This window comes from Callorhinchus milii, unplaced genomic scaffold, assembly GCF_018977255.1.
Source record: "Callorhinchus milii isolate IMCB2004 unplaced genomic scaffold, IMCB_Cmil_1.0 Scaffold3, whole genome shotgun sequence".
NCBI classification, from domain to species: domain Eukaryota; kingdom Metazoa; phylum Chordata; class Chondrichthyes; order Chimaeriformes; family Callorhinchidae; genus Callorhinchus; species Callorhinchus milii.
In genome coordinates, this window is record NW_024704744.1 from 557,963 (window position 1) to 583,960 (window position 25,998).

General features: G+C 46.7%; 1 protein-coding gene across 1 annotated transcript; it reads left to right on the top strand.

Moving 5' to 3' along the window:
* Positions 1–32: 32 nt before the first annotated feature.
* LOC103188527 (sialin-like) lies at positions 33–19,677 on the top strand. Its single transcript, XM_042332715.1, has 10 exons — positions 33–191; positions 3,305–3,538; positions 5,398–5,485; positions 7,312–7,398; positions 7,543–7,661; positions 8,588–8,749; positions 9,773–9,905; positions 11,434–11,581; positions 13,582–13,672; positions 18,743–19,677. The coding sequence occupies exons 1-10, from the start codon at positions 33–35 to the stop codon at positions 18,863–18,865; spliced, it is 1,344 nt and encodes a 447-aa protein (XP_042188649.1). The 3' UTR covers positions 18,866–19,677.
* The last annotated feature ends 6,321 nt before the right edge of the window (positions 19,678–25,998 follow it).

Genomic DNA, 25,998 nt, shown 5'->3' on the forward strand with positions numbered 1-25,998 from the left:
TTTGCTGTTCGGTGCGATGCACATTAGCAATCATGACCTTACTGCAGATAACATTGGTGTACATGTTACGTGTGGAGGTCAGTGTTGCCATCGTGGAAATGATGAATGATAGCACAGCCATATCGGAGATTGAGGATGTCACCGGCTGGCCAGCACTTTCCAACTCTACCCTCAAACATGATATCAAGAAGGTAAGTGACCTCTCAGTTAATCACATACACCGTTAGTGGAGTCCTGTAACTCAGTGGTTAAAGCACTCGCTTTGCAAGTGAGTGACCTGAGTTCAATTCCAGGCAGAGGGCGAAACCTTGAACAAGTTTCCTTACCCCACACACCTAATAATAATCCCTCCAAAAAAAAAACAATAATTAAATTGGTCATTTTCAATCTATGACTGTTTGTGGGACATTGCTGTGCGCAATTGGCTGCCGCGTTCGCCCACAAATATACAGTCAATTCACTTTACAGTGTGTTCTGTGAAGAGCTTTGGGACGTCGAGAAGACGTGAAAAGCGCTATATCAAATGCAAGGATTATTATTATTATTATAAACTATTTATGGGGCCTGGAGACTAAAGACTAATGTCTTAGAATTTAAGATCATACAGAGTATGTTGAAAACATACACTTGGGTTTTTCTAGATAATAAATATTATCTGAAACGTCATCAAGATAATGACATAGGGGATTCCGAGCCTCTGGTGGGTGCGTTGGGTCTGTCAATAGCTCTCTCATCTCTGAGTCAGAGGCCTGTGGGTTGAAGCCTCAATTCATGACTTTCAACTGACGGTCCATCCTGAAACTCCAGGGCAGTGCTGAGGATGTGCTGCAATGTTGGAGGTTCCGGCTTTCAGATGAGATTTTAAACTGGGGCCCTGTTTGCCTGTTCAGGTGGATGGTAAAGTTCCCATTGGGGCTGATCAATAAGAGTTTGTCTCTCCCAGTATCCTGGCCAACATTCACCCAAATAAAACCAGTCACTCATATCATGTCTGCTTGTGAGTCTTTGCTGTTCACAAATTGGCTGCCATGTTCATCTACAAACATCTTGTCCCTGTACTTCATAGTAGTTAAAACATCCTGTGAATTGTTTGGAGACATCAATGCTTTATCAAATACAAGGATTATAGTTCAAGTGTCCAAGTGTCTTGAAGACATGTGGTTGTTGTTGTTGTTGTTGTTCGCTATATCGAAAATGCAAGGATTATTATATACGTCCATTCAGCAAGTTTATCAATGTCTTGCTGTAATTTGTTGCCGTCCTCCTCTGATTTAACCATTCCTCCCAATTTGGTGTCATCTGCAGATTTTGAAATTGTACTGCTGATTCCTGAGTCCAAACCATTAATGTCTATTGTGAACAACAGTGCTCCCAATACCGATCCTTGTGGAAGACCACTGCCGACCCTCTGCCAGTCTGAGTAGCCAGCATTCACCTCTAATCTCTGTTTTCTGTCTTGTAGCCAGCTTGCTGTCCATTCTGCTATTTTCCCCCCATCTCCACATGCTCTGACCTGACTCAACACCAACAACAACAACAACAAGATTACATTTGGATAGCACCTTTGATGTTGTGAGGATGTCCCAAGGCACTGGACAGTGCACAGCATGTCAGACCCGAGCTGGGGTCTGGGAGGGAGAAGGGAGGGGATAGGAAGGGGGGTAACCGATGGTATGGTCGAAGTGGAGGATTTTGAGGCGGGAAGGGGTCTAAGGAGGGGGCGAGACGGAGTGATTGGGGGATGGAATTCCAGAGGTTGGTGGGTCGGGGGACGCGGAGCAGACCAGAGCTGGCTGAGCGGAGGGAACGGGCGGATTGGTAGGAGGTTAGGAGGTCGCAGAGGTTGGGTGGGGCGAGGCCATGGAGAGCTTTATATGTGAGGACCGGAACTTGAACTGGATCCTCTGAAGGATAGGGAGCCAGTGTAGTCGGGCGAGAGTGGGGGAGATGGGGTCACGGAGTTTGGTGCGGGAGAGGACATGGGCTGCAGAGTTCTGGATTATCTGTAGCTGTGGAGGGAGGAATTGGGAAGGCCGATAACCACGGCGTTCGCATAGTCCAGCCTGGAGGTGATGAAGGCAATGAACAAGAGTTTCAGTGGCCTGAGGGGTGAGGTAGTGGCGGAGTTGGGCGATGTTACGGAGGTGAGGGAAGGCAGAGCGGGTCATGGCTTGGATGTGGGCAAGAAAGGACAGTTGAGGGTCGAACATGACACCTTGGTTCACTACATTCTGCGTGACATCACCTCCGCCCGCCAGGTTTGAATCTCTTGTAGCAGCGACAGTACAGTATAGTCTATACCAGTGTCTCCCTCCCTCCCTCCCTCCCTCCCTGTCTGTCTGTCTGTCTGCCTATCTCCCCTGTCCTTCCCCTACAGCCTGCTCTTCACTAACCACAATGAGTGCTTTCCCTCCTCTGCACCAACTCCAGGCCCCACAGCCTCCTGCAGGCTGACAATGTCCTGCTAATCCATCGCCTCTCGTCCCAGCGACCAGAGCTGGCCCTCCCTCAAAATGCGCCCCTCCCCACAACTCTCCCATTCTGTCCTGCTTTCTCTCCGTCCTCCCCACCTCCTATCTCTGCTTGACCCTCCCACGCCTCCCTCTGCTCCTTCCTGGGAATCCTTCGCCACGCTCATCGCAGCACTCGGTGTGGCCCTCATATCCAAGGCGTCACTTGCCCTATCCCTCTACTCCATCGGTTTGTTCCCCTCTTTTGAACACCTTACCCTCAGCCATCCCTCCCAACTCTCTCTAAAAACTGGGCAGGATGGAAACCCGATTTGAGGGCCTCATGGAGGGAGTGTCTGGGCTTCTTGCAAAGAACATCTTTCTCTTCCTTGTGTCTCTGTAGTCAGTTCTCTCTACACTGTCTCTTTCACACTTTCCTGTGGTTAATGTTGCAAGATTACAACTTACTGGTGGTCAGCAAAATGGATCATTAATTGGGTCTTTCTCTGTGACCTACTTTGGTTAACTGCTGCAGTGCTAAAAGCGGGCAATTGTACTTCAGGTACAGATCAGACTTGATCTTATAGACTGGCAGAGAAGGCTTGAGGGACCGAATGGCCAACCCAGTTTCTATGTTTCTAAACGGTGGCTGCCCGGGTCTAGAGACAGTGCAGAGAAGAGCAATGGAATAATCCCCAGTATTAGAGGAATGAGCTATGAGCAACAGTTAAGCAAGCTAGAGCTCTTCAGTCTTCAGAGAAAAGCACTCAGAGGGGACCACGAGAGGGGGTGTTCTGGAGGGGTGAGATTAGATGGTCTTGTTATTGCCAATTAATCTTGTGACCCTTCAACAGGACAAGGTGTATGACTGGAGTTCAGAGACCCAGGGATGGATCCTCAGTGCTTTCTACTACGGTTACATTGTCTCCCAAATCCCAGGTGGATACTTGGCTATGAGGTTTGGAGGGAAGCTGGTGCTGGGGTTTGCGGTGCTTCTCAGTTCAGTTTCGACCCTTCTAGTCCCACTGGCAGCAGAGCTGGGCGCCCCCTGTGTGATTGCACTGCGGGTTTTAGCAGGTCTGGCGGAGGTATGGATTTAATTTCATTTATACTGGAAAAGTGAAGTCGGAGTTGTACATGAAGGTGAAAACTGTGATGTACTTGGTATTGATCACACCAAGCGAGCACATGAACAACAACAGCAAATTACATTTATTATTTGCATCCGATGGATTGGGTTTAATGGAGAGTAAGGGGAGTGGAGGTGTGAGGATAATCCAAGGCAAAGAGGAAAATCTTGAGACGTGCCTGGAGGGTGTTGGTGAAGGCCGGGATGGAGCTTCAAAGGGTAATCATAATAATAATAATAATAATCCTTGCATTTGAGGTAGAGTCAGAATGGACTGGTGGTTTGACCAGTATTGGTGGATTGGGCAAGGGGAGGGGGACAAGGCGCAGGCCACTGCCTGTTGAGATGAGGGGACGCGTTGGTCCTGTTTTAATGGTTTCCAAATGTAGGGAGGAGAAACACCATAGAATCATAGAATTATACAGCACAGAATGATGCCATTTGGCCTGTTGGCCCTGTGTTAGCTGTTTGAAAAGAGCTATCCAATTTAATCCCACTCTCTTCCCATAATCCTGCAACACAAGGGGAGAGGTATTAGTGAAGGCTCGCAACGTTGCAGAGGTGAGGGAAGACAAAAGGGGTCATGGCACTAATCTGGAGTTTAAAGGACAGTTGAGGGTCGAACAAGGTTCTGGAGTGTCCCGATCAGATGGAGAGTGCACCCATGAATAGTGATGCTGTCAATGCCTGAGGAGAGGAGATGCTGACTGGAGTCAAGCAGGACGCCATCGGTCTTGTCGACATTCAACTGGAAAAAATTGGATCTCATCCAGGACCTGAAGTCTGGCAGTCTGATCAACAGTGGCCTAGAGTTGAGGTTGGAGGTCGAGAGATAGATGTTGCCATCGGCACACACATAGTTAACTGAAGTTAACTGATCACCTGCTGATGATATCACCAAGCGGGAGCATGTAAATATTAAAGAGCAGACAGCCAAGGACAGAGCTCTGAGGAGCACCACATGTGACGGTGTGAGGATTGTTGAGTGGAGGGAGAGGGAAGAGTGAAGTTGGGAAGTGATGGCCTCCCACCACCGACGCCCACATTCTCAGCAATGACTCGGAGTCACTGGGTTTGTGAAGTCCGTCGTGTGGATTTGACTGCCAAGTAACAAGGTGATTGGAAGTCAGTTTGGGGGGGAGTGTAATATCTCAAAGGCAGAAGTACCAGTAAGCAACATTAGAAGCGCCCAACGACTCTTCCCAGCCTCGCATTACATTCTTGGGGATTAGGTAAGTAAGCTGTGTCCCTCCAGGGAGAGTGCAAACACCTTATTCTGGACATGAGGATCTCCATGTGGAGGTGACATTGAGGATCTCCATGTGGAGGTGACATGCTAACGCGTGTCTGGTTTGGATACTCTTCGAGAATGGAGATGGGTTTCCGCAAGTATCAGTCACCTGGCTGACAAAAAGGACACTTCATTTATAATTACATCAGCCTGTTACCTTAACAGCCCCAGTTGAATGGAGCGTTGGTCCCGAACAGGTTAGAAGTAGTTGATCCTACACTTGCTCTGTGCTCTTGTCATGGCACCAATCATGGCACTGCGCCTTCCTCCTGACGTGAAAAACGCTCTATAAATGCAATCTTGTTGTTGTTGTTGTGTTGCTCTACCAGGATTGGGATTGCTTGATGCACAAAATATAGAGTCAATTCACTTTACAGTATATTCTGTGAAGCACTTTGAGACGTCTCGAAGACGTGATAAGGATCTATATCAAATGCAAGGATTATTGTTATTATTGGGTGACAAATAATGGACACAAACCTTGACGTTGTTTTAAATATTTTGACTGTGTTGTGTTTATTTGCCAGGGTCCATGTTTTCCTGCCGTGCATCATATATGGTCGCAGTGGGCTCCTGCACATGAACAGAGCAGATTTATCAATTTAGCACATTCAGGTGAGTCAGTGATGTGTGGCGATGCAATAACATCTTGTATTTATGTAGAACCCTTCATGTCGGATATAACACTATTGGAAGATTAGAATAAGACATGTCAGAATTCCACGAAATGTCACTACAATTATGATGACCAGTAATAACTAACACATGGTGCGTTACCGTTTTTACCGCATAGTTACAAATCAGTGCTTTCATCATAATAATAATCCTTGCATTTGATATAGCGCCATATCAAGCAGTTGAGACTTCTCAAAGTTTCTCAAAGAATATACTGGAAAGTGAATTTACTGTATATTTTATGAGTGAAACACGGCAGCCAATTGCGCACAGCAGTGTCACGCAAACAGTCATGGATTGAGTGCACAAATTATTATGATTTTTTAAAAGGGATTATCACCTCCGGAAAATGATCCCCAATTGATTAACAATTGGCTTCTTATGACCTGCTCGGCAAAGAGATGCATGTGGAGTAAGGAAACTTGCCTAAGATTTTGCTCTGCCCAGGAATTGAACACAAGTCCTTTCCCTTACAAGGCAAATGCTATAATCAGTACATTACAGGATTCCACAAGGACATCATCTTAAACTTGAGGACTTATGCTTTCCTAAAGCACTTTGTCTTTTCTACAAAAACCCCACAAGTTGCACTGATATAGCACTCTTCATGGGGGTATTATGCAGGAGCACTTTACAAGGTGTGGTTTGACGCTGAGCTGGAAAGAGAGGCAGGTGACCAAAGGCATAGTTGAAGAGGAAAGTTTTAATGTGTGATTTGAAGATAGACAAACCAGATGGACGGAAGCATGAAGTCCTAGATATTTGGGGCACAGTAGCTGAAAGCACAGCTGCCATTGCTGGAGAAGAGGAGAGCTTAGCGAAGGTAATGGAGGGGGATGTCAGCAGATCAGTGAAGTGGTGAACTGATTTCACAGTGAGAATGAGGATCTTGAAATCAATCCATTCTGCAAGAGGAAAACAGTGGAACTGCCAATTGCTGGCAACCCGGCAGCAGGTTTACATGATACTCAAATCTTCAACTTTTGACATGTGATGATGAAATGAACCTCCTTTCCTTGAGCTAATTCTGAGCTGGTGACGAACGGACATTCAGTCAACAAACAAATCAAACTTGTCTATTTCTATCAGAGGATGTTGTCCGAGCAATAAATAGGAACGCAGTGATTAGTTAATTGGCGGATCGCTTTTCCAGGAGAATAATTGCTTACAATAAATAATAAATTGGTCACTCAATCCAAAACTGTTTTTGGGACACTGCTGTGCACAATTGATTGCCGTGTTTCACCCACAAAATATACAATCAATTCAGTTTACATCTGCTTTACAGTATATTCTGTGAAGCGCTTTGAGACGTCTCAAAGACCTGATAGAGCACTGTATCAAATTCAAGATGTATTATTATTATTACTATTATTATAATCCATCTACACACTATCACCCTCTGTCAAGATCTAGTCCAGATCTTGAATGCTATTCGCTCTCCTTATTTTATTTTCATTTGCACAGTAACTGTGTCAAAGCTCTCAAATATGACTGTTGTGGAGTACTGTAGAGTAAGGGGTGTACATTATCATGTTGTCATTACAGCACAGGCCTGACATTAGATTAAAATGTTTCTTATTCAATGCAGTGGCAAAACCATCACATTTGGTTCAGAAAAGAGCAACGTAATTGGTCCCTTGGGATGCAAAGTGTGTCTACAGCAGAGAGCCATCAAATATCACACTGACTCCAAACAAACATCAGCTGCCATTGTTGTCCCTGGTGATAACTATCACATCACCTGTCGCATTTCCATCCCTTAGGTTCTTCCTTTGGAACGGTTATCTCGTTTGTCTTATCTGGGTTGATATGTTATCACTTGGGATGGTCGTATTCGTTCTACATATTTGGTAAGAGTTTACATCACTTACTCCTGAAAGATACACAAATTAGCAAAATAACACATGATAGTTAAGTGTTCGAGTTTCACTTCCTGAACAAAGTTGAATGCTTGCCATAATTTCCTGTTCACTTCTTGTATTTTAATTGTTGAGGTTCATTGGGAATAGCTTGGTGCCTGGTGTGGTCCCAGTTGGTCAGTGATGCACCAGAAACCCACAGGACAATATCTGACGCTGAGCGAGATTACATAATTTCCTCAAGACTCAAACAGGTAAATGCTTATCTGAATATTTTGAAGCACCTGAGAATGTACTTTTGTCATACACTGCCCAGTGCTCTACACAGGATTGGGGTTGCTTGATGCTGACATTGCTCACAAAATATACAGTCAATACAGGCTGTTCTTGTGGTCAATATAGGGATAGGGACCTGATGTGGTGTCACAGTGTCCTCCCACTACACCACACAAAGCTGTTGTAAATGGTGATGTTCGCGACCCCGGCCCAATGGACCTGTGCACCGTAGTCTTGAATGGCAGGTTAGCTGGAAAGTAAAACATAACCTGAAAAGCTGAGCTGGATTGCAAAGCCAGAATTCCAGTGCTGGGCCGGGTCATTTGTCACTGAGCTTCAAAGCAACACTAACAGTGGTAACAGTGGCTTCAGTCTGCACTGAAATTGTTGCATTTGTACCCAAATTTCTTAAAAATAGAAAATTGTGATCTGAATGCCATTTAGCAGCCGATGACACAATGTGATTTTTGTTTCTGGATTCAGCTCAATCGAATACCAGCTCAGGAGCACGCGCCAGCAGTATCAAGTGATTCTAGACATCCTCCCGACGTGAATGGTGCTGTACAGAGTACATAATAAAAATATATAAGTACATTGTCAAATGTACATTGTATTGTTAGACAAAAGCTTCTTTCTTTCTATCTCGTGTTAACTTCTGGTCCTGGAATTATTGCAGTTTCCCAGCTTTGTACTAGTCTTTTACTGATTAAACAAACCACAAGCCAACATTTCATAGACTTCTATACAATAATCCGAGATTTATTTTAATAACCTGAGATTCTCTGAGAGCTTTTGATTCTCAAAACAGCTTATTTAAGCTCACAGCAAAGATGCACTGAATTTGTTCCTCTGTGTTGAAACAGATTAAAGCAATTCAAAATGTAACCAAATGTGACTTCCACAGGCCTCGACACAACAGCAATCCATACCCTGGGAATCCATACTGAAATCCAGTGCTGTGTGGGCGATAATTGCTGGTTACCTTTCTGGTATATTTATTTTCTACACGTTAATTGCAGTGTTACCAACATACATGCAAAACATTTTTCAACTAACAATTCAACAGGTAAGATTGACCAGTTGTCTGTGACTGATGTACCAACACATGCTATGAGAGGCCTTAGTCCCAGATTTTGTTGTAATATTGACAAATCAGACGGAAAGGGATGCACAGATACTAAACATTCTGTTATAGGTAGTGACCAATTCAGACTTTATTACAGATAGTGACTAATACAGACATTTGTAGCGAGTAACCAATACAGGCACTATTGTAGGCAGTGACCAGTTCAGTGAAGGTAGATGTTTATTCGATACCTGAAGGGGAATCTCTAAGGGTTGGGACAACAGCTGCAGGAAGCCATTATCTGGAATCTGGGTTCGTGAACATTAATTCATAAGTCCAGAGTTTGTAATCTATCGTATCTGGTACGCAGAGAGGTAAGCAGCTGTGGGCACAGATTCTTCCCACTGAGCTCCTGTTAATCCTGCCGGCTAACGCACTATTAGGTACGGTGTTCCAGACAGGCAAGCAGTGGGAAGCTTGCCAGGCAGGGGCAACCTAAGTGGCTTTAGTTGATTAAACTCTCTTCAGTGAGAGAGTGCACAATCCATTCCAGACTTGGGAATTTCCATGTGTTGGTGGCATACATAGAACTCTTAGTCTGGTTTAGATACTCTTAACCACGTTGAAGAGTTTCTACATGTGTCACTTGGCTTTGTGGAGTCCTGTAGCTCAGTGGTTAGAGCAATCGCTTTGCAAGTGAGAGACCTGAGTTCAATTCCAGGCAGAGGAATAGTATATTCTGTGAAGCGCTTTGGGACGTCCTCCCGACGTGAAAAGCGCTATATCAAAGGGATTATTAAAAGAACTCTTCTCAGAATTAGATGGTGTCAAAGTGGAGTTCCTGCAGGATGGTGTAATCTACTTTTAATCACTGAAGGGTGTCCATGTGTGAAATAGGGACCTGGGACCCTAAGGCTTCTGGTGGGTGTGATGTGATGATGAACATTATAACTCAATGAACTCAGTCCTCAATGTGTGACAGCCCTCGTTCAGTCTGACTGATGATTTCCTGTTTCTATGCAGAATGGTTTCTTATCGGCTCTGCAGTTGATGCCCGGCTTCCTGTTTCAGAACATTGCTGCAGTAATTGCAGATTACATGAAGAAAACTGGAAAATTCTCCACAGCTTTGATTCGTAAAGGATTTGCCTGCACAGGTATGAAATTACAACACACGTACCAGTGATTACAGCTTTTGTTATTCCTGGAAACCTGGGGATGCATTGGGACGTGAAGTGGGAATTTCCACCAGGAACCACAATGGCATCTGAAGTTTGATTGGAGTCAGTGTGACATGTAATGGCTCTCCTCTGTAGACACACTTTAGATCCCAATGGATTATTTATGTCGCTGTTTCCCCAACCATTCTTCGAATTTTTGATATAGAGCCTTATCACATCATTGAAGCGTCTCAAAGCACTTCACAGGATATTCTGTCAAGTGGATTGACTGTGCACTTTGTGGGTGAAGGTGGGAGTAGTTTGAGCTCAGAAAAGCCCCACAAACAGTCATGGATTCAGTGACCAATTTTATTTGGAGGTTTGTTGGCTTGGACCCCAGGAGGAACAACATTTTCTTTTCAAATAATAATAATAATAATAAAAATCATCATCATTTCATATGGAACCTTATTATGTCATTGAGACGTTTCAAAGCGTCACAGAATATATTGTAAACTCGGCCGCCAATTGTGTACAGTGGTGTCCAACAAACAGTCATGGATTGAGAGGCCAAATTGTCATTTTTTTAGGGATTATTACACCCAGTGAAAGCGATCATGAATTGACTAATTACTGTGTACCTACTAACTGCTGGATAAACACACATGTGAAGTAAGGATACTTTCAGGCCAAACAGCGTACAGGACCTCAGTTTAGCATCTCATTGTTCATTGCTCTTTCCCAGTAACCTTCTTTGTCATCTTCAAATGATAAACGTAACCTCTGACTCAATTACCAGATACAGCAAACAATTCAAAATTCTAATAAATTCTGTATGAAATCATTTCATTTGGAATTCCCAATTCCTTTGGAAACCCGAATTGTGCCTCTTTGTTATGATTCAACAAGTGGGAATATTGTTTTACTATCTTTCCCTGAAAGCCTCAGAGGATGTCGAAGATCTGTCATATTTACAGACTGGAGAAGTTGCAGGGACCCCACAAACCTTAGGTCAACTAACAAACGATCTGAGGTGATGGTGGGTCCCAACTGAGCTCAGAGTCAATGTAGTATTCCATTGCTGTGGTGTTCTTTTTCACAGTCAATTTTCTCCTATCCCCAGTTGCTCTGCTGAAGCATTTGTTTTTTCTTATGGCACAGTTCAGTGTATACCGAGCACACCCGCCTCAACTTAAAACCTGCTGTTTGACCCATCCCCTCCACCTGTTTGGGGTCCTTCCACGTCCCTGTTTGGTGACTTCCACACCACTGTAACATGATCCAAGACATGTTTCCATCTGAAGGGCAAATTGTAAATGCAAGTTGTTGTTACTCAGGGCACTATTAAGGATTGACAAATTCCCAGCAGATCTATCACTGTGGATGACATCCCAGATTATCAGTAAGGATGAGAAACTGACTTCAGTCAGAGGTTTGTTCCTCTCTTCTATAGATATCTGTACGGATGTGTTGATGTTTGATATTGAATTACAATGTGTATAATAGAGTTTCCTTTCTGTTTTAGGAATGATTACAGCCTCTGCCTTTCTGATAGCTGCTGGATATGTGAAACATGACTATAAATTGGCTGTGACACTTCTAACAATCTGCATAACAATGCGGTTCATTGGAGCATCAGGGATCATGGTCAATGATATGGACATTGCACCAGAGTAAGTGATATAAGATGACAAGAAAGGTTCAGATGAAAAAGTCTCTTTGGCTCATTTGATCTCATGATTCCAGAATATCAAACCTTAGTCTATTCAATACACTCATTCCTAAATGATTACCATGCCGTAGCCTCAGCCAGCCTTCCTGGTGAGTTTCAGTTGTTAATTCAGTTGCTTGTCGACCTCCCTACCCAGGCTGCAGATCATCCAGAAGTCTGCAGCCCATGTTCTCTCCCGCACCAGACTCCGCAAACCTGTCACCCCCATTCTCACCTGACTCTACTGGCTCCACATCACTCAGATCCTGGTCCTCACCTTCAAAGTCCTCTACGGCCTTGCTCCTCCCTACCTCTGTGACCTCCTAACCCTATACCAATCTGTCCGCTCCCTCCGCTCATTGGCTGGTGGGCATTCAGGCTCTCTGCCCTCACCCTCAGGAACTCCATCTCACAGCCCCTGCGCCTTGTTCCCTCCCTTCCCTCCTTCAAGGCACTTCTCAAGATCCTCTTTTTCGACCACAACTCCAGCCACCCACCTACCTCTTCCCTCCTGATCCCAACCCCCTGCTCGGGTCCAAATTTTTGACTGTCCAATGCCTTGGGACATCCTCCCAATGTGAAAGGTGCTGTACAAATGTAATTGTTGTCGATTTAATTATTGGGTGCTTTCTCAATTTCAAGATCCTCACTCGCTGCAAATTGCTTCAGCCCGAGGCACCTCCATAGCTCTCACATCTAATCACACCCCTCTCTCTACCCACCTCCATCGCTCAGCTGGCTCTGGCCTCCTGCACATCCCTCTTCCCCTCCGCTCCACCGTCAGGGGTTTCAGCTGCTGTGCCACAACACTCTGGGAATCTCTGCCTGAATTGCTACTTCTTGACTCTTTTTGCCAGTTTTCAGATCACACCTGAAAACCTTCCTCTTCGAAAATGTCTAATGTCACCTCCCAATTTTCTCTGTCTGGGTGTCTGGTTCTGCCATGTTAACTGATCCGAGATGCGGATGTGAAGACCTTTATATAAAAGCAAATTGTTCTTTTGGAGGCTGTTGCGTACGAACCTGGAGTTACATTACCCTTGAAAGAAAGACATTATCCGGGAGAATCAATCCATCCGATGAGATGTTAAACCCAGGTCATGTCTGCCTTCTCAGCTCCTGTGGTGTTAAAGGTCCTGTGTCGCTAGTTGTGATAATAAAATTGATTCTTAACTTCATGGATAATAATAATTATAATCCTTGCATTTGATATAGCGCTTTTCACGTCGGGAGGACGTCCCAAAGCGCTTCACAGAACACACTGTAAAGTGAATTGACTGTATATTTGTGGGCGAACGCGGCAGCCAATTGCGCACAGCAATGTCCCACAAACAGTCGTAGATTGAAAATGACCAATTTATTATTGTTTTATTATTATTGTTTTATTATTATTAGGCTCTATGTGGAGTAAGGAAACTTGCCCAAGGTTTGGCCCTGACCTGCCGGGGATTGAACTCAGGTCTCTCGCTTGCAAATCGAGTGCTCTAACCACTGAGCTACAGGACTCCACATGGATGTTAAGTACTCAGCTACAGCTATAATAATAATCCTTACATTTGATATTGTGAAGTGGATTGACCGTGTATTCTGTGGGTGAAATGTGGCAGGATTATTACCCCCTGGGTAGAGATGCACCAATCAATTGGCTTCCTACTCACAGCTCAGTAAACAGAAACGTGTGGAGTCAGAAAAACTGTCTAATATTTTACCTTGTCTTGGAATCGAACTCGGGTCCTCTTACTTGCGAGGCGGTTAGCCGATACACTATAGGTTCCTACAAAATGGACACAATATAAATCCTGTTGTTGTCTTTAAAAAAATTGCTTCCTGGGCATTGTCCCTTGAAACCCTGAAGGAGTGTTTACTAGTGTCACTAGTAAATGAATGTTCTTGTTTTAATCTCCTTTCAGACATTTCGTGTGGAGGTTAATCAGACCGACCTTTGTGTTTAATTATTGACAGGTTTGCTGGAACTATATTTGGAATCATTAACACATGTGGCACATTGGCAGGGATGGTTGGACCGGTTATGGCTAAAACCTTAACAAGGAATGTAAGTGTGAACATCGCTAAAATTCACATGTAACCAATGAGGATGCAGCTCCTTGAAGAGCCTTTGATCTTTTTCCAGCCAGAGGATGAGAGATCCTCGTGCTCCTGCTGAATTGCACCCCAGCACTTTACACTTTGGGGCTTTCAGCACACTGCAGAGCTTTACACCACGAGGCTTGACTTATTCCAGATGGTTTTCTGCCAAAGTGATTCTGATGTTCAAACCCAGAGCCTGCAAGGTAGACAAGGTACTTAGAGGGAAGTCAGGAGATTTGAGAAGCACTGATTAATATTGTGAGGGAGTCAATCACTCCTGGTGACTGATGAGCTTTTAACAGACCCCAAGTAAGCAAATGCTGTTCCGTATTTAAGAAGGTGATGGAGCCACACGGACAGTTATATCCATTTGGCTCATCTCAATAATCGGAAAACTTGTATCAATGATTAGAACTAATAAAGAAATATACCACTGTGGAAATAAACAAATAAATGTTATGCACTACAGCTTCAGAAGCAGCTCTGGTCTGACCAACCTCATAGATGTGTTTGAGTAGGTGACATCCCAATTTGACTGTCAGAAGACGTCACATGACATTGATATACGTAGACTTCCAAAAGCATTGGACAGTGGTGTTCCTCAGGGCTCTGTCCTCGGTCCCTCCTCTTCACCCTCTACATGCTGCCGCTTGGTGACTTCATCCACAGACATGGGGTAAATTACTACATGTATGCGGATGACACCGGTCTCTACCTCCTGCCTCAACCCTCAACTCCAGGACTACTGGTGTCCTGACCGACTGCCTGTCTGACCCAAGTCCTGGACGAGGGACAACTTTCTCCAACTCAATGTCAGCAAGATCGAGGCCCTCCTGATTGACTCGCTCCAACTCTTCCGCACCTCGGGCGCTAGCAGCGTCACCCTCCACAGCTGCACATTGAACCTCATTAAGCGAGTCAGGAACCTGGGGGTCTTGTCTGACCCTGAACTGTCCTTTCTACCCCATATCTGCGCCATGACCGGCACTGCCTACCACCACCTCCAAAACATTGCCAGACTACGCCACTGCCTCACCCCTCAGGCTGCCCAAACCCTCACCCACACATTCGTCACCTCAAGGCTCAATTATGGGAACTCCCTCCTCATCGGCCTTCCCAACTCTTCCCTTCACAAACTGCAGATCATCCAGAACTCTGCAGCTCGTCTACTCTCACGCACCAGACTCCGTGACCCCATCACTCCCACCTTGCCCGACTCCATCACCCTCGCCCGAGCCCATCACTCACACCCTCGCTCGACTCCACTGGCTCCCCATCCCCCAGTGGATCAATTTCAAGATCTTCATCCTCACATTCAAGGCCAACTATGGCCTTGCCCCCTCCTACCTCTCTGACCTGCTGACTCCCTTCCAACCTGCCCACTCCCTCCATTCAGTGAGCTCCGGCTGCTCCATGTCTCTTGCCCAACCCGCCCTACCATCGGAGGCCAGGCTTTCAGTCTCTCTGTCCCCACACTCTGGAACTCCAACCCACAGGCCCTTCGCCTTGCTTCCTCCCTTACCTTCTTCAAGGCCGGAGTCAAGACCTTCCTCTTCGATTGTGCCTTCATTCATCCTCCCACCTCTCTGCCTTCCCTCACCCCTACCCCACCGTTCCCACAAGTTTGGGTCCTGACCCCTGACTGTCCAGCACCTTGGGACGTGCTCCTGATGTGAAAGGCGCTCTACAAATGTAATTTTGTTGTTGTGGTTTTCCCTTTGTAATCTCCTACTCCCATCTACGTCAACCTGCACTTATGTAGCACCCTCCTCGCAGGGTAGAATCTCAGAGCGCTTAACAATAGTGGAGTCACCGAGCAGCGGAAGGTGGGGATAAGGGAGTGGACAAAGAGGAAAGTTTTCAGGAGGGACTCGAAAAAGGGGAGAGAGGGGACAAGGCGGAGGGATTGAGGGACAGAGTGACTGAACACTTGGACAATTATGAGACAGTCAAAGAGAGTCAACATTGGTTTGTGAAGGGAGGGTCGTATCTGACTAATCTATTAGAATTTTTGGAGGAGGTCACTAAAATGTTAGATGAGAGAATGTCTGTGGATGTTATTTATTTCTGAATAAATAATCCTTGGATTTGATATAGGGCTTTTCACGTCTTCTCGATGTCTCAAAGCACTTCACAGAATATACTGTAAAGTGAATTGACTGTATAGTTGTGGGCAAAACGCGGCGGCCAATTGTGCACAGCAGTGTCTCACAAACAGTCGTGGATTGAGTGACCAATTTGTTATTGTGTTTATATTGACTTTCAAAAGGCGTTTGATAAGTACTGCACAAAAGATTATTACCGAGAATGGAAGCGCACGGTGTCAGGGGTAACCTTGTGACGAGGATTGGGAATCGGTTGGGAGGCACGAAACAGAGTAGGGATAAAGGGAACTTTCTCTGATTGGCGGGAAATGACAAGTGGTGCCCCCAGAGGTCTGTACTGGGACCACAGCTTTTTGCCATATATATATATAAATAACTTGCATGAAGGAATAGAAAGTTTTATATCCGAGTTTGCAGATGATACTGGACTAGGAGGCTCAGTAAATTGTGTGGATGTTGTCGCTTGTGAAAGTCACAAATGATGTCCTCTCTATCTGTGATCAGGTCATCCTCTGCCTCCTCGTCCTCCTGGAACTCTATGCCGTGTTCGGCACAGTTGACCACTCAACCTCCTCCTTCGCCTCTCCTCCCTCATTCACCTTAGTGGGAGCGCCGTTGCATGGTTCAAGTCCTACTTAACCAACCGCCTCCATTTTTTCTACCTCCGCCACATTGCCCGCCTCCAACCGTACCTTACCCCAAATGGAGCCCAAACCCTCGCTCGTGTGTTTCTCCCCTCCGGCTTGGATGACTCAAACCACTCCTCGACGGGTCCCCAACTCCACAATTTAAAAGATCAGCTCATTCAGAACTCCGCTGCCCTTAACTCTCCAACCTCCTCTCTTCCCAATCCACCATCCGGTGCCTCTGGCCTCCCGTTCGTCCCTCACACCCTCCGCCCCACCATCAGAGGTCACTACACCCCAAAACTCTGGAACACTCTTCCCTCCACCTTGCCCCCTTTAGCTATTTCTTTAGCTTCTGATACTCTCCCTGTAGCATCTCAGCCCTTTTTTTCCCTATGCCATGGATCCCAGTGTGGACCATGACTTCTAGATGTTCCCTTTCCCCCGATAGAAACTTTTGCACCCGTTCTATGATGTCTTCAACTCTGGCACCATGGAGGCAACATACCATGAGAGAGTCATGTCTTTGGTTGCTGAAACGCCTGTCTAGTCCTTTCACCATTGTGTTCCCAATGACAATTGAGATGGGGAGAGAGAGTGATTGAGACAGCGAATGTGAGAAGAAAGAGTGCGTGTGTGTGAGTGAGAGGTGAGTCAGGCAGAGAATGTGTGAGAGAAGAAAAAGTGTGTGAGATAAGGAGAAATACGGAGGCAGAGAACGACCGATTGAGAGGGGAGAGTGAGAGTGACTGAGAGAGTGTGATGGAGTGATAGAGAACGGTTGTTTTCTGATTGGAGGGAAGTGTGGAATGGTGTCCTCCAAGGGTCAGTATTGGGACCTCTGCTCTTTTTGCTCTATATAAATGAGAGCATAAGAAATAGGAGCAGGAGTAGGCCATTCAGCCCCTCGAGCCGGCCCCACCATTTAATAAGACCATGGCTGATCTTCTTACCTAATTCCATTTAACTGCCCTTTCCCCATTTTTCAAAATCTATTGATCTCAGTCTTGACCTGGACTTGAGTATAGGGACTACAATTTCCAAGTTTGTAGATGATACTGAGCTGAGAAAAGTAGTAACCATTGAGGAGGATAGTAGGGGACTGCAAGAGGACATAGACAGACTGGTAACATGGGCAGACACGTGGCAGATGAAGTTCAACATGGAGAAATGGGAAGTGATGGATTTTGGGAGGAAGAATGAGGAGAGGAATATGAGCTGATGGTACAATCTTAAAGGGGGTGAAGGGACAGAGAGCCCTGGGGGTCATATAATAAATCTTTGAAGGTGGCCGGACAGGGAGATAAAGCTGTTAAATAAGCATCCGGGTTACTAGGCTTTAAAAATAGGGGCATAGAATACACAGTCAGGAAGTTATAATGAACCTTTATAAACCACTGAGGACAGCAATTTAAAATGGTTGTTAAAAGAAACAGAGGAGAGATGAGATTTTTTTTTACACAGCGAGTTGTTTGGATCTGGGATGCATTGCCTGAAAGGATGGTGGAAGTCAATTTGATAACAACTTTTTGAAGAGAAGATAATTATTTGGGGATGACAAGTTTGCAGAGCTGTGGGGAGAGAGTGGGGGAATGGGATTGGTTTGGATAGCTCTTTTTAAAGAGTCGGCATAGCCACGATGGCCCGAATGGCCTCCTTCTGTGATGTATAATCTATTAAACCATGGTCATTAGTATGAGAAATATAATTATCAATTTGGAGAGAAATTGGAAAGGCTGCGTCTTGCTTCCATTAGACAGGTTCTGTATAGTTTAGTTGGTATTCACAAATGCTAATAACCCATATCATTCGTCATTCTTATTCTTTATTCAGGCTCTGGAACTCTATCCCCAGTGCCTTCGCCGCTTCCTCCCTTTCCTCCTTCAAGGCCGGTCTCAAGACCTTTCTCTTTGACCTTCAGCCTTCAGCTCCCCTCTCGACTCTCTACCCCCTACTCGCCCCCTCCCTTCCCTCCCTTCACCCTGACCATTTCCCCCCTCCTCGCTCCCTCCCTTCCCTCCTCTCACCCTGACCATATCCCCCCTCCTCACTCCCTCCCCTCCCTCCCCTCACCCTGACCATTTCTCCGCTGCTCGGGTCCTGAACCAACTGTCCAGCACTTTGGGACGTCCTCCCGACATGAAAGGCGCTCTATAAATGGAATCTTGTTGTTGTTGTTGTTATTAGGACCTTATTAGTTTAGTTGGTATTCACAAATGCTAATAATTCTTATCAATTAAAGTAAATTAATTTATTTCACTGTCAGATGCAGGATTTAATTTGTGTTTTATCTTCACTCCACAGCACACACTCGAAGAATGGCAAACCGTTTTCTTTATCCTTGGTTCTCTTAATATTTTGGGTGTTTTGCTTTTCACGATTTTTGGCAAAGGTGAGGTGCAGTCCTGGGCAATGGAGAAAGACTGATAATTCCTCAATGGCCTTTAGACTTGTGTGAATGTGGGTTGGATGGTGTTTGTACACTGATCATGTGAGCAGTGTCACTGACAATATCTTGTCATAGAATCACAGAATATTACAGACAGGAACCGGCTGTTTGGCCCTCAACTCTGCTGGTATGATTCTCCAATGAGCCGCCTTGTCTAACTAATCCCACTCCCCTGTTTGCTCCCCAATACCCTTTAGTGTTCCTTCACTTCATGATGTAGTGATTCAACTCCGAATGAAAATAATTGTTGGACTCTGCTTCAACCATAGTTTGTCACAGAAAAGTCCACACTCCAACTACTTTCTATCAAATCAATTTATCATTGGCCCTTTGATTCTTTTTGTGATTGCCTTAAATTTCTGTGATTATAAATCAGTTTATATTTGTGCTTATTGTAGCTGTGTCAGCTTTGCCATTGCTAACAACTGTTTTACACTTTATGGTATTTCTTAACTGGTTTCCTTATCGAGCAATCAATAAAATCAACAAGTTGGCACATTGGCTCAGTGAGGCAGAGTGGACAGGCAGAGGAGCCAGACATCTGATGTGTTCATACCTCAGCCTTCACCGCTCATTGTGTGTCTATCTATGTATTTTCGGGTGATTAGCTTTGCATAGAATTGTCAAGTTAGATTTGTGTCAACAATTCATCACAATGATAGGAGCAAATATATCGAGCAGATTCATTCATCTTTTCCAACTGTAAAGCTCCTTTCATCAGTGCATATTCTCTGAGTGCAGATAAAATTGATTATAACATCACAATTCTATTAAAACTTTGAACACCACACTAATTATGTGGATTTATTTACTGTATGTTATTTTCTTCTCTAAGGTAAAATGATGTTGCAGAAGGGAAAGAGTGACAAGGTCCATTTGGTAATGAGATCAGAACAACTTTCTCATGTAGAGTGAAAAGATCTATACCACAGTACTGTAAAGACGCATCACTGTAGCAAATATATATTTCACAGGTTCAGCTAACCTTCCCACGTGTGTTTACTGATAAGATATTAGCAGCCATTTGTATGAGTGCTCCTATTATACCAATGACTAACAGTACCTTAATTATGCTGACCCCAAGCAGAGGTTGCTCCTTCCTCCGGTTCCTTTTTGCCATTGTCTGAGGACTCACCGTCCGCTGTCTCATGCTCATCCTTCTTAGACTGGAATCAAGATGGTCGTCTCTTGAGTTGGTCCAGAGCCATTGTGATCACACCTGCTTACCTCAAATAACAACTGTTGTTGGGTTAAGGAGCTTTAGCACATAAGGAGGGTGTGGAACCTCGGGACCAAGGGATTTCCCTTTTTGTTAAATCTTTTCCATTGGACCCATTCTTCAATCTCAGGTACCCAACGTCTCAATTCATTTGGGAACACCTATTACTTGCCCTTCTCTTTTTGTGTTGGGGAGTTTGTCTTTTGCACAAAGATGGAGGATTGATTTTCCTTCCTACCATAGAACATGGGAACATAGAAATAGGAGAAGACCATTTAGCCCTTCGGGCCTGTGGGGGAGGGGGGGCTGTGTGTATGTGTGGGGGGGCAGTGTGTGCGGGGGGGGGTGGTAGTGTGTGTGGGGTGGCAGTGTGTGCGGGGGGGGGGGTGGTAGTGTGTGTGGGGGGCAGTGTGTGCGGGGGGGGGGTGGTAGTGTGTGTGGGGTGGCAGTGTGTGCGGGGGGGGGGTGGTAGTGTGTGTGGGGGGGCAGTGTGTATGTGGGGGCGGACAGTGTGTGTGGGGGCAGTGTGTGTGTGTGGGGGTGGGGTGGTAGTGTGTGTGGGGGCGCAGTGTGTGTGTGGGGGTGTGGTAGTGTGTGTGGGGGGGCAGTGTGTGTGGGGGGGGGGGTGGTAGTGTGTGTGGGGTGGCAGTGTGTGCGGGGGGGGGTGGTAGTGTGTGTGGGGGGCAGTGTGTGGGGGGGGGTGGTAGTGTGTGGGGTGGCAGTGTGTGCGGGGGGGGTGGTAGTGTGTGTGGGGTGGCAGTGTGTGTGTGGGGGGGGTGTGTGTGGGGGGCAGTGTGTGGGGGGGGGGGTGGTAGTGTGTGTGGGGTGGCAGTGTGTGCGGGGGGGGTGGTAGTGTGTGTGGGGGGCAGTGTGTGGGGGGGGGGGTGGTAGTGTGTGTGGGGTGGCAGTGTGTGCGGGGGGGGGGTGGTAGTGTGTGTGGGGGGCAGTGTGTATGTGGGGGCGGACAGTGTGTGTGGGGGCAGTGTGTGTGTGTGGGGGTGGGGTGGGAGTGTGTGTGGGGGGCAGTGTGTGTGTGGGGGTGTGGTAGTGTGTGTGGGGGGGCAGTGTGTGTGGGGGGGGGTGGTAGTGTGTGTGGGGTGGCAGTGTGTGTGGGGGGGGGGTGGTAGTGTGTGTGGGGTGGCAGTGTGTGCGGGGGGGTGGTAGTGTGTGTGGGGGGCAGTGTGTATGTGGGGGGGGGTAGTGTGTGTGGGGGGGCAGTGTGTGTGTGGGGGGGTGGTAGTGTGTGTGGGGGGCAGTGTGTGGGGGGGGGGTGGTAGTGTGTGTGGGGGGCAGTGTGTGGGGGGGGGTGGTAGTGTGTGTGGGGGGCAGTGTGTATGTGGGGGGAAGTGTGTGTGGGGGCAGTGTGTGTGTGTGGGGGGGGTGGTAGTGTGTGTGGGGGGCAGTGTGTGTGTGGGGGGTGGTAGTGTGTGTGGGGGGCAGTGTGTGTGTGTGGGGGGGGTGGTAGTGTGTGGGGGCAGTGTGTATGTGGGGGAGGACAGTGTGTGTGTGGGGGAGTGGTAGTGTGTGTGGGGGGGGCAGTGTGTATGTGGGGGAGGATAGTGTGTGTGGGGGGATGGTAGTGTGTGTGGGGGGGCAGTGTGTATGTGGGGGAGGACAGTGTGTATGTGGGGGGGGCAGTGTGGGGGGGGCAGTGTGTATGTGGGGGGGCAGTGTGGGGGGGGCAGTGTGGGGGGGGCAGTGTGGGGGGGGCAGTGTGGGGGGGGCAGTGTGGGGGGGCAGTGTGGGGGGGGCAGTGTGGGGGGGCAGTGTGGGGGGGGGCAGTGTGGGGGGGGGCAGTGTGGGGGGGGCAGTGTGGGGGGGGCAGTGTGGGGGGGGCAGTGTGGGGGGGGCAGTGTGGGGGGGCAGTGTGGGGGGCAGTGGGGGGGGGCAGTGGGGGGGGGGCAGTGTGGGGGGGCAGTGTGGGGGGGCAGTGTGTGGGCGGCAGTATTCCGTTGGGAGGGGGAATGGGGGACATTGCTGTGCGCCATTAGCTACTGAGTTTTGCCCACAGTTCATTGACTTTACAGTATATTCTGTAAAGCACTTTGGGACATCTCAAAGACATGATAAGGTGCTATATCAAATGCCAGGATTATTATTATTATTATTATTATTATGATGATGATGAGGTGCTTTATCAAACGCAAGGATTATTATTACAACTTGCATTTATATAGTGCCCTTCGGAACGCTTATTATTATAGACTGGAGCAACTGAGACTTTTTCCGATAGAACAAAGAAGGTTGAGGACTAACTTGTTAGAGGTCTTTAAAGTTATGAGGATTTTGATAGAGTCAATAGGTAGAAATTAACCTCTCAACTGAAGCTCCTCCAGCAATGCTGCGCTCCCCCAGCACTGCACTGGAGCATCAGCCTGGACTGTGTGCTCAACCTTCTGACTGACTGCTGACTGAGCCACGACAACAAGTAAATCACAGCATGAATTGGGGGGTGGGCTACGAAGCATTGTTTAAATTGATTCACATCTCCAATTTCTTGATCAGGATGAATATATCCTGGTGACTGAAGGACAACTCTTTGGCCGGTTTGAAGACAGTTGTATCAAAGTGATTAGTAAAGGAAGAACTGTTGATAAAAAGCTCAGCCCAAGGGATGGCAGCAAATTCCAATTTCTGGATGTGTCTGGGATCTGTGTGGATGCTGATGGAAATGTCCTCATCGCTGACGAGAGGCAGGACTGTGTGACTGTCTTTAATCTGAGTTTCTCCCTGGCTGAAGTGGTGTTGAAGGAGGACCTGCTGGGACCTCGTGGCTTGTGCCTGACACAAGATGGCTCTGTGGCTGTGGTAGACTGCTGTCACCACAGTGTGAAGATCTACCAATACAGATGAAGAGACAGAGCTCTCTTTCCACAGCCGCACTGGGCTATTCACTGGCCTAAGTTCACAGGTCGGTTTGACTGGGCTGAGTGCGGAGTGTTGTCTGTCCAGGGTGAGATTTTTTCCTGTGTCCTATTAACTCGCAGTGGCACTTTTTAATCAGCGGCAGAGGCTCTCCTATGACTCCCAACTGGTATCTGTCCTCCTTTGGGGGAGGGGGGGAGGTAAGTTGAACTAAACAGCTCCAGGGTGACAAACCTGGTAACAGAATGTCAGAATCGAGTCTGCCCTCTGCGGTGATCTCTCTCAGTAGCCCTGTTCCTGAGCCAGGCTGGTCCACAGCACTTCAGAAGACATCAATCCCAATCCCATCCACTGCTCTTCCCCCATCCCCTCTTACAGCCCCTGCTCTTCCCCCGTCCCCTCTAACAGCCCCTGCTCTTCCCCCGTCCCCTCTAATAGCCCCTGCTCTTCCCCCGTCCCCTCTAATAGCCCCTGCTCTTCCCCCATCCCCTCTAATAGCCCCTGCTCTTCCCCCGTCCCCTCTAATAGCCCCTGCTCTTCCCCCATCCCCTCTAATAGCCACTGCTCTTCCCCCGTCCCCTCTAACAGCCCCTGCTCTTCCCCCGTCCCCTCTAATAGCCCCTGCTCTTCCCCCATCCTCTCTAATAGCCACTGCTCTTCCCCCGTCCCCTCTAATAGCCCCTGCTCTTCCCCCGTCCCCTCTAATAGCCACTGCTCTTCCCCGTCCCCTCTAATAGCCCCTGCTCTTCCCCCATCCCCTCTAATAGCCACTGCTCTTCCCCCGTCCCCTCTAATAGCCCCTGCTCTTCCCCCGTCCCCTCTAATAGCCCCTACTTTCCCCTCATTCCCCATTACACTGAGTCCCTATATGGTTTTGTCTAATTCTCATTCAAATGTCCCAATTCTCTTTGCTGTAATAGCCACCACTAATAAATTATTCCTTACTCCAGAAACCCTTTGAGGGAAGATATTGTTCCGAAACTCTTCATTTATTCTCCCCACCCACCCCCCAACCCTCCCTCCAGTCACATATCTTGGATCCATAACCTCCAGACCCAGAGGTCAGAGTGTTGTTTCCTAAAATAAAACAATGAAGCAGAACAGGTTCATAGTTCAGACCTAATAAATATCAGTGGAGTCCTGTAGCTCAGTGGTTGAGCACTCGCTTTGCAAGTGAGAGACCTGAGTTCAATTCCAGGCAGAGGGCCAAACCTTGGGCAAGTTTCCTTACTCCACACAGAGCCTAATAATAATCCCTCCAAAACCAAAAACAATAATAAATTGGTCATTTTCAATCCACGACTGTTTGTGGGACATTGCTGTGCGCAATTGGCTGCCGCGTTCGCCCACAAATATACAGTCAATTCACTTTACAGTGTGTTCTGTGAAGCGCTTTGGGACGTCCTCCCGACGTGAAAAGCGCTATATCAAATGCAAGGATTATTATTATTATTATTATTTATCAGAGATTGTAACCAACAACAGTAAAATTACATTTATAGAGCGCACATTCCACGTTGGGAGGTGGGGGATGTGGGGGGGGGGGTCAGTATCACTTATCATGCCTTGGTACAAATAGATGATGTGGGTGTGAAGCTTTGAGTAAGTTGCAGAGACAAACATCTATACCAATATAATAATAATCCTTGCATTTGATATAGCACTTCTTTCATGTCTTCTAAACGTCTCAAGGCGCTACACAGAATATACTGTAAAGTGAACTGACTGTATATTTGTGGGCAAAATGGGGATTGCGCACAGCAGTGTCCCACAAACAGTCGTGGATTGAAGTGACCAATTTATTATTGTTTTTTTTCTTGAGGGATTTTTTTCTTGTGGAGTAAGGAAACTTGGCCAAGGTTTCACCTTGCCGGGAAGCGAACCCAGGTCAGTTGTTTGCGAAGCGAGCCATAAAACATCCCCTCAGCTTAGTCTGTTCAGATGGATGTCAGAGATTCTGCGATCCTATTGGAAAAGAGAAGGGAGTTTCTCCTGGTGTCCTGGCCAACAATCCCACCAGTCATTCACTTCATGGTGGTACCTTCAGCCATTTTGCCCCAAAACTATGAATTCTCTTCCTCAATCCCTCTGCCTTGCCCCCTCCCTATCCACCTTCATATCCCGCCTTCCTTTTTGATCGTGATTATGGTCACCTTCCTCCTCCCTCTCCCCCGGCTTGGGGTCAGACTCCGGCACTGTCAAGGACTCTGGGATACTACCCTGCGTGAAGGCACTATAGAAATGGAAGATGTTAGTATTTATGGGAAATTGCTGTATAATAATAATCCTTGCATTTGATATAGCGCCTTATCTCATAATTGGGATGTCTAAAAGCGTTTCACAGAATATACTATAAAGTAAATTGACTGTATATTTTGTCAGTGAAATGCGACAGCAGTGTCCCACAGTCGTGGATTAAGTGACCAAATTATGATGATTATTTTCTAAAGGGATTATTACCCCCAAAAACGATCCGCCAATTGACTATCAAGAACTTATGCCAGATAAACAGAGGCACGTGGAGTAAGAAAACTTACCCAATGTTTTGCTCTGCCCAGGAATCAAACCAGGTCCTCTTGCAAAATCAACTGCCGTGTTAGTCATCAAAAAAGTCACTACACGTGACAATAATTAATGTGAAATGCTTTGCGGCCTCAGGGTTTTCCAACTGGCCCATCACAATTGGCTTCTTGGAGCACGAAGTGGACCATCAAATGCCATTAAAACCCCCCGCCCGCCCCACCCTTATGGAACTCACTACCCCAAAGGGCTGTTGACGCTCAGTCCTTGAACACATTCAAGACTGAGATAGATATATTTCTTATTGCTAAAGGGATTAAGGGATATGGGGATAAGGCAGGGTCAGGTTATTAGCTGGAGTTAGATTAGAAGATCAGCCATGATTGAATGGCAGGGCAGGCTCGCAGGGCCGAATGGCCTGCTCCTGCTTCTACATGTTATGTTATGTAGTCCAGTCCAGATAAGTCCTCCCCAAAATGAATACCTTGTTTCTGGTAGTTCCCAAGC

Excerpts from the sequence above, each read along its gene's own strand:
- LOC103188527 (XM_042332715.1), top strand. The coding sequence starts at position 33 with ATGACCTTACTGCAGATAACATTGGTGTACATGTTACGTGTGGAGGTC. Across the intron at positions 192-3,304 it reads TCAAACATGATATCAAGAAG|GACAAGGTGTATGACTGGAG; the intron begins GTAAGTGACCTC and ends ACCCTTCAACAG. Across the intron at positions 8,750-9,772 it reads TTCAACTAACAATTCAACAG|AATGGTTTCTTATCGGCTCT; the intron begins GTAAGATTGACC and ends GTTTCTATGCAG.